Below are 16,650 nucleotides of genomic sequence, written 5' to 3' on the forward strand. Positions count from 1 at the left end.
TTCTGTACTTGTCTTGCCTTTCAGGTGTTCAGAATGTCAGGATTCCCTTACCAACTGGTACTATGAGAAGGATGGGAAGCTCTATTGCCACAAGGACTACTGGGGGAAGTTTGGGGAGTTCTGCCATGGCTGCTCCTTGCTGATGACAGGGCCTGTCATGGTGAGTAAATCCCTTCATCCCTGTCCCTCTTGGACATCAGAATCCATGGACAATGCCTCATTTCCATTGCCTTTCATCTTTCTGGACTTCTCATCAGCCAGGGTGTCTTCCATTAATGTATCCATTCATTTCCTTTTATGTATCCATTTATTCAACAGATGTTTTTTTGAGCACCTGTTAAGTGCCAGATAATATCCTTCCCTCAGGCCAATGTTGGGATTTAGTGAGTTGGCAGGCAGGAAAAGGAGATGTTTAAATGGGATAGGGGCCATAAAAGAGAGGAAGATGTACCCACATAGTGTTCTGGAAATCAGAAAGGGAGACAGGCTAGTAAAGAGAGGTTTTGCCTTCTGTACCTGCTCCAGAGAAGAGGCTTTGAGACATAGTCACAGACCTGCCAACCCTGTGTCGGAACGGTGAGATTTTCTAGTGGAGATGATTACTTCTGGGGACTCATTCTCATGGCTGAGACCCTTTTTTGTAATCTCAGAAATGATAGGGCAGGCACCAGTCTGACTTCTTTGAAAGCTCCAGGGCAAGGGTAAAAGGGTGGATTATGACTAAGGTGTGTAGATCCTGAATCAGAGATCACGCACCCCACCCCTACTCCCACACCAGCCATAGCAGCTGAGCCTACTACCCCCTGGAAACTCACTTTATCCCTCTGTGCACCCCTCCTCCACCTTACACACAGGTGGCCGGGGAGTTCAAGTACCACCCAGAGTGCTTTGCCTGTATGAGTTGCAAAGTGATCATCGAGGATGGGGACACATATGCACTGGTGCAGCACGCCACTCTCTATTGGTAAGATGGTGGCCCTGTGACCTGGGGAGAGGGACAGATGGCAGCATGGGGTGGACAGAAAGATTCCTGGGATAGTCAGTGCACTGGATTCCTATCACAGTAATTCTCTTAACCAGCTGTGGGACCTATAAGCAAGTTGATTAACATTTCTCTGCCCTCTGTCCTTACCTACCATGAGAATAATGATGCTTTGCCCTGTGAGTCCTCCCAGAGAGAAAGGCTGGGATAGTGCTCTCTCAGGAGGGTCCCAGAACATTAAAGGCAGAGACCCCTTAGAATCCATTCAGTCCAACTGCCTCCATTGACAAAAGAAGACAAACTGATGCCCAGAGAGGGGAAAGGGTTGGGGTGAGGTTGTGACTAAGTTGATGTCAGAGGAAAGAGAAAACCCACACCACCTTACTCCCAGGCCAGTGCTCTTCCTGTATGCCTCCTGCTGCAGATTCAGCTTGCCACCATATATGGACCCCTGGAGAACTCAGGCTCCTCTTTCTGAGTGGCCAGCTAGAACCATGGCAAAGAGGGTGGTACTGGGGCTATGGGTTGTGCTACTTGAAGCCACGTTGGAACAATAGTCATTGAGGGGGTTCTGAGTGGGGCTCTAGGATCTTAGGCCCCTTTTTGGCCTCTCTTCCTAGTGGGAAGTGCCACAATGAGGTGGTGCTGGCACCCATGTTTGAGAGGCTCTCCACGGAGTCTGTACAGAACCAGCTGCCCTACTCCGTCATACTCATCTCCATGCCTGCTACCACCGAGGGCAGACGGGGCTTCTCCGTGTCTGTGGAAAGTGCCTGCTCCAACTACGCCACCACTGTGCAAGTAAAAGAGTGAGTATATGCAGGACTGGTGGGCCACAGGTCTTCCCAGGGAGCTTGGAACTCCTGGAACAGGGCTTCTTGAGCAGAGTCCATGGATGGACATCAAGGGGCTCAGAACTCCACGTCTTATGCAGAGCCCCTTTTGTCCTCATCTTGTACCTTCTTCCCTGAGCTCACTACATTGTGACCACACCTTGCCCATTCTCTGCCTAGGCTACTTCCCACCCAGACACTTAAGGTTAGAATCTACTCACCTCTCAGGTTTCAGTTTGCAGAAAATGTTTGCTTTTTGATATTATCTGCTTTGATTATGTTTACTTATCATCTGTCCTCCCACCTAGAATGTAAGTTCCAGAAGGAACTTCGTCTTGTTCAGTACTACATGCCCAGTGGCTGGAAGAGTGCCTGGCAAATACTGTGTGTTCATTGGTTATTGTTTGGTTGGCTAAGTGAATGAACAGGGGGTGGAACCCCTGGCCCAAAGGATGTAAAGACCTCATTATATGTCCAGGCCAGAGACCAGGTGGGGAAAGAGTCTGGGTCCATCTAATATCAGTAATGAGAAACCTGTAGCCACTTACCCTGTGAATAATTAATGTACACCTACTGTGTACTGGGCACTGGGCCAGTGCTTGCAGTATAGGTGAGAAATACTTGGATTGGTGAAGTTAGGAGGAGATAAGGTCTGCTCTAAAGCCCGATTAGATGAACAGGAGAAGAAGTTGTGTTCAGGGTAGAAGTAGCAGCATGTCCTCAAAAGGTGGCTGTTAAGCCATGGAGGACATGGATTACAAGTGGGGTCTAGTGAGGGGTTTAAGCAGGGAGGTGGCATGTCAGATTAGTGTTTTAGAAGACTCACTGGTGTGGACGTTGGATGGGAGGTGGGTAAGCCTAGAGGTATAGAGACCAGTTGGGAGGCTGTTGTAGTGAAACAGGTGGGAGATATTAGTAACTATGGTGATGGAGAGATGTGGATAGACCGGCAAATTTTAGAAGGCAGGATTCTCAGGGATGGTGAGAAGAGACAGTAAGGGAACGCAAGATGGAGAGGATGGCATCTGTTTCTGGTTTAGGCCACTGGGTGAGTGGCAGTGCCTTTCCCTGTGGGTGTTCTGGGCCTTATGGGTCAGCAGGGGCCTGGAGCCTGATGAGACTTTCTTGTACAAGTGAAATAGGTCAGGTAGGTATTTAGAATATTTCATCCAACCTCAACTCTTGTCCAGGGTCAACCGGATGCATATCAGTCCCAACAACCGCAATGCTATACACCCCGGAGACCGCATCCTGGAGATCAATGGGACACCAGTCCGCACACTCCGGGTGGAGGAGGTAGAGCGTGTGTCTACTCTGTCCTGTGGGGGTGGGACATGAAATAGACTCTCTGGGAGATCAGGCTATAGACTTTACTTTTGCCCACCCCCACCCTATCTCCTTGTTTTGGCACTGAACCTTGACTACCAGTGACCTGTATCAGCCTGGCAGGTTCCCAGGGCAGTAGGGATAACCTGAAAGATGGGGGAGCTGCCAGGATGCCCAGCAGAGGACACTGAGGATGCTGGTAGCTGGAGACCACCATTAGTCAAGTTGAGCCTTGACAATACTGTATTTGGATCATCTGGGCTGGGCCACTGTGGGTGGTCCTGGGATGGGGCAGCTCATGGGAGCCAGCCTTAAACTGTTCTTGGCCACAGGTAGAGGACGCAATTAGCCAGACGAGCCACACACTTCAGCTCTTGATTGAACATGACCCGGTCTCCCAGCGCCTGGACCAGCTGCGGCTGGATGCACAGCTCTCTCCCCGCATGCAGAATGCTGGACGCTCACATACCCTCAGCACCCTGGACACCAAGGAGAATCTAGAAGGGACGCTGAGGAGACGCTCTCTGAGGTGCTGGCTCCCCTCCCTTTTCTGCTGTTCCCGTGCTCATCCCTCATCTGCAGCAGAGCTGGCTTTTGGAACTCAGCAGTGTTAGGAAGAGAACGACTGGGGCCAGGCTATGAGGATTGTGCTGACCCAGCTGCCCCCATGGGATCACAGTTCATAGCCGGGGTACCTGGTCTGACCCAGCTGTCTGCCAGATTTCCTTAGAAATTAGAGGCTTAGACTCTATCCACTGAACTCCTGAGCTGGATAGGAGGCAGCAGTACTGGATTCTTAGAGACAGCATAGCTTGTGGGGGAAACATGGACTCAACCTGGGGTAGAGGCACCAATGGGATTGAATAAGTGTATATAAGGACTTTGAAGTCTACAGAGAACAGCCATACCAGGGCTTTGCGCTGAGCTCGCTACCCAAGACTTTTCATCTCTCTAAGTCTCAACTGTTACATTTGTGAAGTGGTATTGCAAGATAAAAGTGGCTACCTCCCCTAGTTATGTAAGGATTAAATGTGAAAAAGGATGTAAATTATACAGGCCCTGGGCATAGGTAAATGGGAGGTGTTATTAGTATTACTGGGAATCAGGTTCTTTACCCACACCACCAACCAAACGAACTGAATCACTCAGGTCCTCTCCGCTGGTCTGTGTTGGAAACCCTCTCCACAGATTCTCCCATCACTCCTGGCTGCCTCTTGGCCTTGGTCAGCACAAATGAGCTGGTGAAGCCAGGGCACTAGAGGGCACAGAGGCCTGGGATTACTTGGCGTACAGCAGGACTGTGTGGATATTCCAGAGAGCTACTCAAATATCTCAGGGGCCGTCCTGCAGGAGAGGGGGTGGCTCACCTTGTGTGTTCTCCTGGGCACAGTCAATGGGAGGCAGAGGAAAGGAGCAAGGGCAAGCAAGCCTGCTGGGCAGGACGAGCCAATAGCTATCCAGCGTCAGTTCTTCCTGGGTAGCCCAAATAAAACAGAAGCACTCCCTGGAGAGAAGTGTCTGGGGCTGCATTTCACCTACAGTGCTATGGATTTCAACCTTCTTGTCCCTTTTTCAGTTTAAGTCAAAGTTACAGTTATCTAACATTACTATCACTGGCTCCTTGTAAAAACGTAAGCATTCTGGCTTCATTGTTATAAAAACCATACATACTTATTATTTGAAAATTCAGGAAATAACAGAGGTGCAAATATGTGCAAAATATCACCCAGAATCCCATTTGCTGGTTTTTTGGATGGTCGTGTGTTATCATTCCAACCCATTAATACCTTGAATCAAGTAACTATGGAAGGTGGTGTATTACCATCTACTGTGCAGTCATATATTGAGCATTATGGGTGAGTAGAATCTAGTTCATTGTTCCAGCTGGGTAGAACTCAGAGTTCCCATTTTGAATGTGTTTTTACTGTGCTCAGATGACCTCACATCTGTAGCCCCAAAACAGCACATCTGTCTTGATGTCAGACTCCCCTACCCCCATCCCAATCTCAGCATCTCAGAACTACCAGACCTTGGAATCAACAGGTTACTCCTGAGGTTTCTCCCTCCAGAGTTTCTTAGCAGGTCTCTTAGACTACCCTACCCCTAACCTCCATCTTTCCTCATTCTCAGGCGCAGTAACAGCATCTGCAAGTCCCCTGGCCCCAGCTCCCCAAAGGAGCCAATGCTGCTCAGCCGGGACATCAGCCGATCGGAATCCCTCCGCTGCTCCAGCAGCTACTCACAGCAGATCTTCCGGCCATGTGACCTGATCCACGGGGAGGTCCTGGGGAAGGGCTTCTTTGGGCAGGCCATCAAGGTGATCACAGGCAGCAGCTACTTTGCTCTTCTACTCCCCACCCCTTCTTTCACCTTTTGGGGAGTTCTCATCACATGGTCTCACCTCTGCACCCTATAAGACACCAGGCCTCCTTCCTGGCTGCAGGTGGGAGTCCTCAGAAGTTGGTGATGGTGTAGATAGTGCACCTGCCCCCCCAGGCCATCTAAGGGCAACATTGCTGTTGTAGTGAACTTGCTGGACCTGAAGCCCCAGGTTTGGATGAGCTGTGGCCCTCCTACATCCGGTCAGTGGGTATTTATTAGGTATCCACAGGCCTCTCAGTGCTGGGCATGTTTTGAGGAGTACACGGGGTTAGTGGCTCCTGTCTCCCTGATGAACACTCTCAGGGACTAACCTGTCTCTTTTTCTCTTCTCCTCTTCTGCTGAGAGCTGGGAGGGGGGGTCAGGTAAGCAGTATGTCTCCACTTTGGGGCAGTTGGCTGGAGTGCTGGCCCCCAACCAAACAGCCCCTTAGTGCATGTCTGTGGCACTGACCCTTCTGCTCCCAGACCTTCTGTTCACCCAGGGGGCTCACCCCTGGGCTGGATGACCAAAGCCCTGCTTGGCTTGGCAGCATCTCCTCCTGCCTCCTTCCCTAGTTCTGTTTTCTGGATTCTCACCTCTTCTCTGTGCATGCCCATCTCTCCAAGGAAGAGGGCATGTTTGTGCTGAGTCCCCTTTTGCTCCCTGCTGTGTTTTCTACACATGACCTCTGTCAGTCTGATTGGGCTCAGTGTGTCGTCCAAAGGATGAGATGGCCAGTTATATAGATTTTTTTATAAACAATTGCCCTGAGCTGCCACTGTTCCCTGCACTGATAGTCACCCTCCCTGCAGGTGACACATAAAGCCACAGGCAAAGTGATGGTTATGAAGGAGTTAATTCGATGTGATGAGGAGACACAGAAGACTTTTCTGACTGAGGTGAGAAGGTGGGGTGCGTGGGAGTTTGGTGTCACCTTTGGAAAGGGGAATACCTTGCAAATAATGGTTTTAGTAGGAAACTTTGTTTGGAATCACTGTCTTGAAGGCTGAACAGAAAAGAGCTCCAGAGGAAAGCTCCCTCCTGCCTCCCCACCCCCAAAATACAGCATATTTATTTGTTGAATAAACATTTACTAAAGGCAGCACGAGCTAGGTATAGGGCATGCGATAACAAATGAGCTGTGATTCAAAGGACCTCACAGATTATGGGGGTGATGGGCATGGAAACAGATTTAGAACAACTTGATGCTATAATTGCTACTTAAACATAAAGGGAGCCTAGAACGGGGTCTCCCAGAGAAACTAATACCTTTGAGCATTTACACAATTTTACTGCCTCTCCCCAATTGCTCCATTAACATAGTCTTCACTTGGGTACATTTGTGGTCCAGCTGCTGCCCCTCCAGGCCTTTGCTTTGTTCCCAGACCCTCCTATTCTAGCTCCCTCAATGCACTTCCTAGAGAGAGACAGGATCCCAAAGGCAAGGCCCATGAGACTATCTCCATCCGTGTGGAGGTTCTTCCCTCACTGTGATCAGAGTGCCCGCCACCTCATGAGATAGGAAGTAGGAGATGCAGGTAACACTTCCCAAGCCGACCAGCATGTGGGAAGGGATGAGGAAGGCAGGGTGGGAAGTAACCACCCCACCCTCCTTGGCCTTCTCCCCCAGGTGAAAGTGATGCGCAGCCTGGACCACCCCAATGTGCTCAAGTTCATTGGTGTGCTATACAAGGACAAGAAGCTGAACCTGCTAACAGAGTACATTGAGGGAGGCACACTGAAGGACTTCCTGCGCAGTGTGGTGAGCCCACTACCCCCACAATCATCAAGAGCCTTTGTGGGGTCGTCAGTGGGGCATCTGTGCCACACTACCTTGGAACCACAAGGACCAGAGGGGCCCCCTGTTTTGCCCCCAAAGGACCATGCTGGGTGGGACTGGGCACAGAGGGGAGGATGCCCCAGCAGACCATAAGGAATGGACCACAGGCGGGACAGGGCCCAACAGCCTCTGATGGTCATCCTCCCATCCTGTAGGACCCGTTTCCCTGGCAGCAGAAGGTCAGGTTTGCCAAAGGCATCGCCTCTGGAATGGTGAGTCCCAACAAAAACCCTGCCAACGAGGGAGAGCCTAGAGGGGCATAAGGATTGCAGGCAGGTGCTGGAAAGCACCCATCCTGGGTGGCCTATGTGGACTGGTTTTGTTCATTCAGCAGTTATTTCTTGAGTTTCTGTGCCAGTGAAATTTCCACTGGTTGGCTGTACTCAGCTCACAACCATAAGTCTCCAAGGACAAATAAGGCACAGAAAGGCAAATCAGGACAAAATGGCCCAGACTTCCTGTCACAGAGGTTTCTGGTTGCTGAGGACCCTGGAGCAAGCAGAGCACCTCAATGCCTAAGAAATCAAAGGCAGCTTCCTTGGGGGGGAAATGAGTTCTAGTTGAGTCCTGAAGGATCCATCAGAATTGGATAAAAATTCCTATTGGCAGAGAGACCCCACGGTTGAGGGGCTGACAGCAGCAAAGAGCTGGGAGGAAAGAAGAGCAAGTAGTCTATTTACCTGGGGGAGAAAGGATGCAAATCAGAGCAATAACAGTAATGGCTGACAGTTAACTGAGTGCTTCTATATGCTGGATGAGTCTCAGCGCAGTTTTAGTGCAGGGAGACCGGAGGAGGGGACAATGCAACATTTCGGTTTTCTGAATTAAGGTAGTAGCCGTGGGAGCAGAGGACTGGGAGACATGGTGCAGTCAGGATGGAAAATCTCTTAATGGATATAGAGTCTATGTGAGGTGATGAAAAAGTTTGGTAATGGATGGTGGTGATAGTAGCACAGTGTTGTGAATGTAATTAATGCTAGAAGAATGATGGTATCATTTACCGGAAGTTTGGGGGATTGATCAGGGAATGGAATTGGGAAGAGTTCTGGGAGTGGTGATTGCTTGAGGCTGATTTTTTTTTTTTTTGGTCCATTTTTTGTTTTTATTTTTTATCTTTTTTCTTTTTATATTTATCTTTTTATTTCTTGCTGAGGTTGATGTGCTAGCATAACTAAGTGCCCAGGATCCTTGAGGCTGGAGCTTGGGGAGACACTGACAGTCCCCTAGTTATCTGCGGTGGGGAGGCGGCAGCTAAAGTTGTGGGACCAAAAGGCATCCGTGTTGGGGGTAGGACGTGAGCATGTGAATAGAAGATGGCTTTGAGAAGGGCTAACATTAAGGAGGCTAGAAAGGAAGACAAGGCACGAGGGAGTCTCAGGAGCAGGTAGCGTGGGAGGGGGTGGGGCAGTCTTTGAGGAAGGTATCGGCGGGTCACAAACCATAGTGATTCCTGAAGAGCTCCCTGGGAGTGTTGCCTCAAGTGAGCAGCTCCAGGTGCCAAGGGGCTGGAAGCAGTATTGCGGGGGGCTGGGTGCATGTCTGTGTCTATGTGGGATTCCTTCCATGTTTGCTGGGGAAGGAAAGGGAAAAGAAAGGAAGTGGCAAGAGCCAAAGGAGGAAGCCTGAAGCGGGGGAAATAGCAGTCAATTGCTTGGAACCATTTGGTTAGGGACAGGTTGAAGTATAGACGGAGAGGGAGAGGGTGTGCAGAGTCTCGGGTCGGGGAGAGTCTGGAGTACAGAGCTTGCCTGGACCAGGAGATCACAGGAAGGCTCCAAGGTGGGTAAAGCCAGGGAGTGAGAGGAGGGAGCAGTGCATATGAAGATATTCACTTCAGAAGACCTGGATCTTAGTAAAACGAATAGAGAGGAGGAGGGTGCAAGGTCCCAGTGGAGCGGGGTACTTTAGGAGAGAGCAGTGAGGGCTTAGAGTAGTTGCTGAGCTGGGGGGTGGGTTAGCAAACAAAAGAATGGGCAGGTGATAGCAACAGGAAGGGAAAGGGAGCCTAAAGCAGCCTTTGGCTTTCTGTTAGTGTCAAGACAGGGAGGCTGGAGCTGTGGAGCCCAGCTTGGCCTTTGAAGCTGAATGGGGATGGCCTGGGAGAAGAGCAGGTTCTGTCACCCCCAGTTCCAGGGCCAAGGTCTAGTTGATTTGCTGGCCTCGGTGTGTGCTTCTGTTGCAGGCTTATTTGCACTCCATGTGCATCATCCACAGGGACCTGAACTCACACAACTGCCTCATCAAGCTGGTACGTGCTTCTGTTCTTGGCCTGGCTTGGGCCTCCCAGAGATTGGTCTCCCTCTGCCTTCCTTGTCACAAAGGAGGCTGACTGTCCCCTCTTGCTACACACCAGAGGTGTCTTGCCCTTCCTGCTCCCTCCAATCACTTCTTCTGTCTTCTGGAAGCTCCCAGATACATGCAGGCACAGTTCCACATCCTCTCAGTAGCAGCCTTTGGAATCATTTCCTTAATAGGCTTATGAGAAGTCCCTTAACTGAATATATAGAGTTCTGTTGTTTTACCTATTTTCAACCCGTGGGAGTCCTGTGATAATCCCATGGTAGCTCACTGCTGACCCTACTTTATAGTTGTAGCACCTGTAAGCCTCAGCGTGAGGCCACAGAGCTAGTAAATTTAGTTTGAGGCTGCATTTTTCCAGTTCAGCATTCGAACCCCTACCCCTCAGCTTGGTTGTTACAATGTGGCTCTTCCTATTGATTTGCAGTCTGGCTTCCTGTGTGTCCACCAACTGGCACTGGCTCTGCCCTCTGGACCCACAGCAAACAATCTTAATCCCTTTTCCACATGACTGCCCTGTAGCTATTTGAAGAGTTTATCTCCCCCAAGTCCCCCACTGACTGCCTCCACAGTTCTCTTTCTCTGTCTTATTCTAGTTCTAGTCACTGCCTTAAATCCTTCTGAGAACAAGATAGGGCAGGGGAAAAAAAGAGACCCCCTGACCCACCTCTGAATTCCACTCTCCAGGTCCCAGATCCTTACTGACTCAGGGCTCCAGGAGCTCTGCTGTGAACAAAGTCCAGGGAATTTGCCGTGCACACATACCAAACCTTCAGAAACACAAATGCTGAGCCACGTGTACCAGATAGATGTTTGCCTTTTTGCTAGGACCCTTCTTTGCCGCACCCTTTTTCTCCCTTCTAGGTGGTTTCTCTTGCCTTTGTAGGGCCTGGTTTGGTAACATCCCCACCAGGTCCTGACCTGGCCCCTTCTCCTATCAGGATAAGACTGTGGTGGTGGCAGACTTTGGGCTGTCGCGGCTAATAGTAGAGGAGAGAAAAAAGCCCTCAGTGGAGAAGGCCACCACCAAGAAACGCACCTTGCGCAAGAGTGACCGCAAAAAGCGCTATACAGTGGTGGGAAACCCCTACTGGATGGCTCCTGAGATGCTTAATGGTGAGTCTTGAGGTGAAGCAGAGCCCTGGGAAGTCCTATGAAGTTCAGGGCCAGGTCACCTAGAGCTGAGGATGGGCTAATTGTTATCCCTGACCAGTCAAGGCCTTATAAACGCCTTTCTCCCTGAGTTTAGGCTGGGAGCTGGTCATGGGGGTAGAATGAAGTCTGACTGTGGTTTTGTTGCCCCAGGGGTAGCTGAGCACTCAGGCTTTTATCTTTTCTCTCCTTGCTGAGAACTGAAGTGCGGTGCCCTCTGGTGGATGATGCTCAAACCAGCCAGCAGTGCTAGATGGGATTCTTGAAATGCACGGGATTGTGACTCTTCAGAATTGGTCAGATATAATCCTTTTTGGACTCTGAAGCCCATAGAAGTTCAGTGGTTTGCCCAGAAACATACAACTGGCTAATTACAGAGCTGGGATGAAGCCTGGGGTCCTTAAACTATACCACGGTTTCACCCTGGGCTGTGGTGTTTGGTAAGGTCTCTCCAGGGCTGGGGAAAGATGATTTTCATGTGGGGTCTGCCCTTGGCAGCCTTTAAGGCATCCCCGTTGAACCTGTTCTAGCCCTGGTTCTTGGCTGTGACTTGGCTTGGCCCTAGACCCAGTGCAAAGCAGCACCTAAGGGACATGAACTTAATAGCCTGCTTTCCTGTGTTCCCCAAGGAAAGAGCTACGATGAGACCGTGGACGTCTTCTCTTTTGGGATCGTTCTCTGTGAGGTGAGCTCCAACCTGGAGGCCATGTCTGAGGCAGCAGGCCTAGCAGCCCTATCCTGCCTCAAAACTGGGGCTGCTCCTCCTTGAGATGAGTAGCTCTCCATAAAATCACATGGATAATGGGTTTCACAGTTTATAATGCGTCTTGGCATCTGTTATGCGTTCACCTGTCATTGCTCCCTTAGGAAGGACTGGGCAGGGTTTTTACAGGTAAGGAAATAGGCGCAGAAGGGGGCAGTTGTTTTTTCTTAGTCACATGGACAGTAAGAAGCATCTGAGAGTTGGAACTCAGTAGGAAAGGCAGGAGATTTTCAGGTGCCTGTCCATCTAGCTCCGGTCAAAGGTAACCCTTTCCAGTTCCCCTCCATCCCCCTTCCTCAGGACACCGGTGATACCTTCAGCCCAACAAGTCCAAGTAGCCTCTCCAGAAAGTGCCAGCCCTGCACTAGGTTCTATGGGGCACAGGGTAAATCTTCAACATGTTTCCTGTAGTTGGAAAGAAACAGTATAGCTCAGTATATCTCAAAGCATTCAGTTAAATACACAACATGCAAAGACTTCTGTAATTCCCATAAACAAAGTTGTGAGTGAAAGGGAAAATGAGAGACAAGGGATAGTTGGAATAACCAAGGAAGTTTTTTTAAAATTGTTTTAATATTAATAGTTATCAATTGAGCATCTACTGTGTGTTGAGCTCTAGGATGGTGCCAAAGGGCCAGCCTTGAATTAGACCCAGTACCTGATACATGAATCGGACCCAGGACCTCACCTCACAGAGCCTCTCCTCTGGTGGGGGACACAAAACACAAGCTGGAGCCTAGTGGGATGTATGGAAGTTGCCAGCCTCCAGATGCCCTTTTGGAACATGGCATCATGTTTCTGCCACAGATGAGGTCTCTTCTAAATCCTCCTTGGTAGTCAAACTCTCAGTCAAGAGACAGGTCTGGGTTAGCAAGATTTGGAGAGGTAGGGGCAGGGGCAGCTCTACAATCAAGGTTTCCCTCTTCTGCCCATCCTTCCTGTCCATGTACCAGCACCCCTTTCCCTGCCCTATGGCTGCAGCCTCCTTAGTCCATTCCTAACCTGTTGTCTTCTCACCTGCAGATCATTGGGCAGGTGTATGCAGATCCTGATTGCCTGCCCCGCACACTGGACTTTGGCCTCAATGTAAAGCTTTTCTGGGAGAAATTTGTCCCTACAGACTGCCCCCCAGCCTTCTTCCCCCTGGCCGCCATCTGCTGCAAACTGGAGCCTGAGAGCAGGTTGGTGGCCCCTTTCCCCATCTCACATAGTTGCAGGATGCTTGTCCCAGGCTGAGGCTGTGCCCGAGCCCTTCCCAGTCACAGGAGCAGTAGAAGCATTCTGCCTGGGCATGTAGCTATTGGCCACTGAAGCCACCCGGCAACTCTAACGTGCCAGATCAGGAGAGGGACACAAGGGCGTAGTAGCAAGTGACCTGTATATGACGTGCAGAGACACAGCCATTAAAAGAAATTTAGAAAAGAAAATACATTACTCTCTAACACTGTAAATGTCGTCATGTTTCCATATTCCCCTTGTCTTGTCCACACATACACACATTTAAATAGTTATCTCAGGATAGATAAAAGTTTTTGTATTTTGCCCTGCTTTCTCCATGTTACTACCGAGTTTTCCTGTTTTTCATTTTTGTTGGCTATATGAGATTCTACTAAGAGACTTTCTGAACACATTATAACCTACGTAATGTAGATGGTCAGGTTTTTCCAGTTTTGCTTTACAATGAATAATACTACAGTGAGCATAGCTAATTTCTCCTCTACAGAAATCTTTTAAAAATTACCTTTATTCTTCTCAGGTTTTAGTTTTCTTTATTACCAAAATTACCCAGGACCTTTTCAAGTTTGTTCATTAGAAAACTAGAATCTTTTCTATACCTTTTTTTCAGCGGTCAAAAAAAATTTTTTTTTTTTAATTTCAAATTTTACCAAAATGTATAGCACAGGAAGTATGTCTTTAATTTTATAATTTCCCCAGCCAGTCTAACCCTCAGCACTCCCCACAACCCCCAACTTCACTTTCCTAAGATAACCAGTCTATACATAGTCCTTGTTTTAAAGTGATTTCCAGAGGTCCACTTTAGCGTTGGGGTTTGCTGATAGCCCTTCTCAGTCATTCAAAATGTCTTTAATTCATTCAGAAAATATTTATTGTCCACTGTGTGCTAGATACTTTTCTAAGCACTTGAGATAGAGCAGTGAACAAAACAAAGGTCCCTGCCCTAGTGGAGCTAGCAAGGAGAGGTGATAGACAATAGGTATGACTAAATAAATTAGGATGATTATTAGAATGTGATAAATGCTATGAAGAAAGAGTCAAACCAAGTAAAGAGGATTGCTTGGGGGGTGCAAATTGCACTTCTAAATATGGTGGTCACGGTAGGCCTCAGCAAGATGACATGACATTTAAGCAAAACCATGGAGAGGAGGAAGCCTGCAGATGTCTTAAGATCCCAGGGCACTTCAGCCATTTCCATAGCACTAGGAGCCACATGTTTGTGTTCTTGGGACAAGATGCTGAGTCTATAAACTGCCCCTTCCTGGGCAGATTCATTGGTATGGAAACAGGAAGTCTGCGGAATAGAAAGCATCTTTAGAGTCACTTAATCCAGTCCTACCTATGATGATGGAAATTTCTCTGAGACATGGGAGGGGTGTCCATTCTCCTGGACTTTTAAATTTTTTTTTTTAAACTACACCCCAAGCCAGTCACTAGGCCACTGCTTCTCTACTCTATCTCTGATCTTAGGTAGCAGGAATATTATATTATTCTCATTTTCCACAGAGGTATAATGAGATTGTGGGACTTGCACCTAAGCCACAATTCAAACCTTGGATCCAAACCTTGATCTGTCTGACCCTGAGGCCTGGGTGCCTTCTGTACCATATGCCCCCTGACCCAGCCCATATCCCACCTGCCTCTTACCTCACTCTTTTTCTTTTTAGACCGGCATTCTCAAAACTGGAGGACTCCTTTGAGGCCCTCTCCCTATACCTGGGGGAGCTGGGCATCCCACTGCCTGCAGAGCTGGAGGAGTTAGACCACACTGTGAGCATGCAGTACGGCTTGATCCGGGACTCACCCCCGTAGCACTGGCCCAGCCCCCTGCAGGGGCATGTACCACAGCAAGCATTGCCCCCTCTGCGCCCCACCCCTGCTGAGGGCAGGGCCATCCAGGCTTCCTGTGGATTGGCAGCTTGTTCAGAAGTGGAACAAGCCATCCTTACTACCTCCCCAGGAGGCGAGTGGGCACAGCACCAGGGAAACGCATCGCCACAGGTTTTAGGGCCTGGTTACTGTCTCCAAATCCAAAACTCGCCTGAAAGCTGTGAAGAAAAAGAAGCCTGGCCCTTGGGCCAGGAGGAATCTGTTACTCGGGACCACTCAGGAACTCTGTGGCAATGGGTTCCTACCTCCAGAGATTCTGGGAGGCTCTTGCTTAACACTAATCAGCGCGACCTGGACCTGCTGGGCAGGATCCCTGGGTGAACCTGCTTGGGGACTCTCAAGTCACTAGTCAAGCTGGGTGCAGAAGGACTGTGGATGAGCCGAAGGCTGGTAGTGAGAAGGTGCTCTCCGGGTGTGAAACGGCAGTGGTGCTTCTCCTCTTTCCACTCCAGACCCCGCCTCCCCTGGGGCAAGGACTGGGGGAATTGATTTTAGAAGAGTCCCTTAGTGCGTTTGCAGTGAAACTGGTCAAGGGTCTGAAGGGCTGGTTTCTTTACACCAGTCAGGAGATGACTGACCAGCCCAGGGACCGCATCTGTGGGAGGGGGGTCTTTCACCTCATGTTCTCAAACTGTAGTACTGGAGACTAGCTGAGAACATAAGGTAAGTAACCTTTCTGCCTGCAATAAGCAATCACCCACAAGCAGAGGAAGAGCTGGGAGCTGGAAAGAAAGAAGCCCTGACCTCTGGAAATCCCCTATCCTGGCTGCTGTCCCTTATACTCTGGTGGGCTCCTCAGTTGGAGTCCCTGAAGCTTCCTTTTCACTAGGTTTCCAGACTTTTTGCCTAGAGCTACTTGGGTTCTGGAGGACAGGGTGGCTAATACCGGAGAGTAAGGGGAAATGGCTTTGTCTCTTGGCTTTGTCCATCAACAGCCACTGCTCACCCTTCAACACTCACGATCCTGGCAGCAATTTGGGCTGGGAAAAGGAGCAGAGATGCTGAGGGAGACAGCTTCTTGAGCTGGGTCATCTGGCTTCTACCTCCCCACTTGCCTGGCCCAGCTCTCTAGCTCTTGGCTGCAGCCTCCTGAGCCACAGCCAGAGGCATGGGACAGCCCAGCACCCTCCAGCTCGGCTCCTGGAGCCCCAGGAAGGCAGGAAGGGGCTCTTCAGCACTACATTCACCTTCTCTAAGGGCGCGTGAGCTTACACCATGTTTAACAAATTGGGAATGGGTTTGGGGTATTGATGTAAGTGTGGTGGTTGTATTTTTTCGGGATGGGGTGGGTAGGGGTGGGAGTTTCCCAAGAGAGTGGTTGCTGTTAATATTTTGTTATATCTCCTGGGTGATGTGTGAAATATTGTACATAGACTGAGGAGTTGTGGGATCAAATGTCATCTCTGGCCAGAGTTTACTTTCTCTATATACTGTACATATGGAGTTTGCAAGCTTGCTATGGGTTTGATCCCTGGGCTCTGAGTAGCAGCAAGGTTCGCATTGTATGTCTGATTGTGCCTCAGTGTCCCCACCAAGTGTGGGAGTGGTGGACCTGAGCTGGGCCATTGAGCAGTCTAAATAAATTAAGAAGTTAACCTAACTGGCAATACAGAGAGTAAAATAGTGAATAGGGGCCTGGCTCAAGGAGCTCAATGTGGAGGCATCTCCTGGCCCAGGTCTATGCCAGGCAGGGCCTCCCTTGCTTATTTCTGGAGAAACAACACTGCCACCTGCAGGCCCAGGTCACACAGCTCCCTTTGGCAGGTAGTTTTTGTGCTCCCCAAGTATCACACCCTCCTCTTGGATACAAGATACCAACCTGTCCCTGAGAGAGCACCCATCCTACCTGAGGCAGGTCTGACCACATTGTGACCCTACACAGCAGGCTCAACCGTCCCTCTCTATATATACGTATACTTCTCCAGCCTGGGTATCCTGGCGTCCTCCCTGCAGGGCTAGGTGACAGGT

The 16,650-nt window shown here is 49.6% G+C and overlaps 1 protein-coding gene across 2 annotated transcripts in view; it reads left to right on the forward strand.

The window, feature by feature from the left end:
• LIMK2 (LIM domain kinase 2) overlaps positions 1–16,282 on the forward strand; it is a 57,971-nt gene extending 41,689 nt beyond the window's left edge. For both annotated transcript variants that reach the window (XM_004449773.5, XM_004449774.5), the window contains 14 exons: positions 25–160; positions 855–964; positions 1,603–1,791; positions 3,006–3,111; positions 3,474–3,670; positions 5,272–5,458; positions 6,316–6,402; positions 7,134–7,265; positions 7,499–7,555; positions 9,526–9,591; positions 10,583–10,757; positions 11,423–11,478; positions 12,580–12,737; positions 14,460–16,282. In XM_004449773.5, the coding sequence (XP_004449830.1) occupies positions 25–160; positions 855–964; positions 1,603–1,791; positions 3,006–3,111; positions 3,474–3,670; positions 5,272–5,458; positions 6,316–6,402; positions 7,134–7,265; positions 7,499–7,555; positions 9,526–9,591; positions 10,583–10,757; positions 11,423–11,478; positions 12,580–12,737; positions 14,460–14,604 (1,801 nt within the window). In that variant the 3' untranslated portion in view covers positions 14,605–16,282. The remainder of the gene's footprint in view (positions 1–24; positions 161–854; positions 965–1,602; positions 1,792–3,005; positions 3,112–3,473; positions 3,671–5,271; positions 5,459–6,315; positions 6,403–7,133; positions 7,266–7,498; positions 7,556–9,525; positions 9,592–10,582; positions 10,758–11,422; positions 11,479–12,579; positions 12,738–14,459) is intronic.
• Positions 16,283–16,650: the final 368 nt, after the last annotated feature.

This window comes from Dasypus novemcinctus, chromosome 19 (genome assembly GCF_030445035.2).
Source record: "Dasypus novemcinctus isolate mDasNov1 chromosome 19, mDasNov1.1.hap2, whole genome shotgun sequence".
In the NCBI taxonomy this organism is placed as follows: domain Eukaryota; kingdom Metazoa; phylum Chordata; class Mammalia; order Cingulata; family Dasypodidae; genus Dasypus; species Dasypus novemcinctus.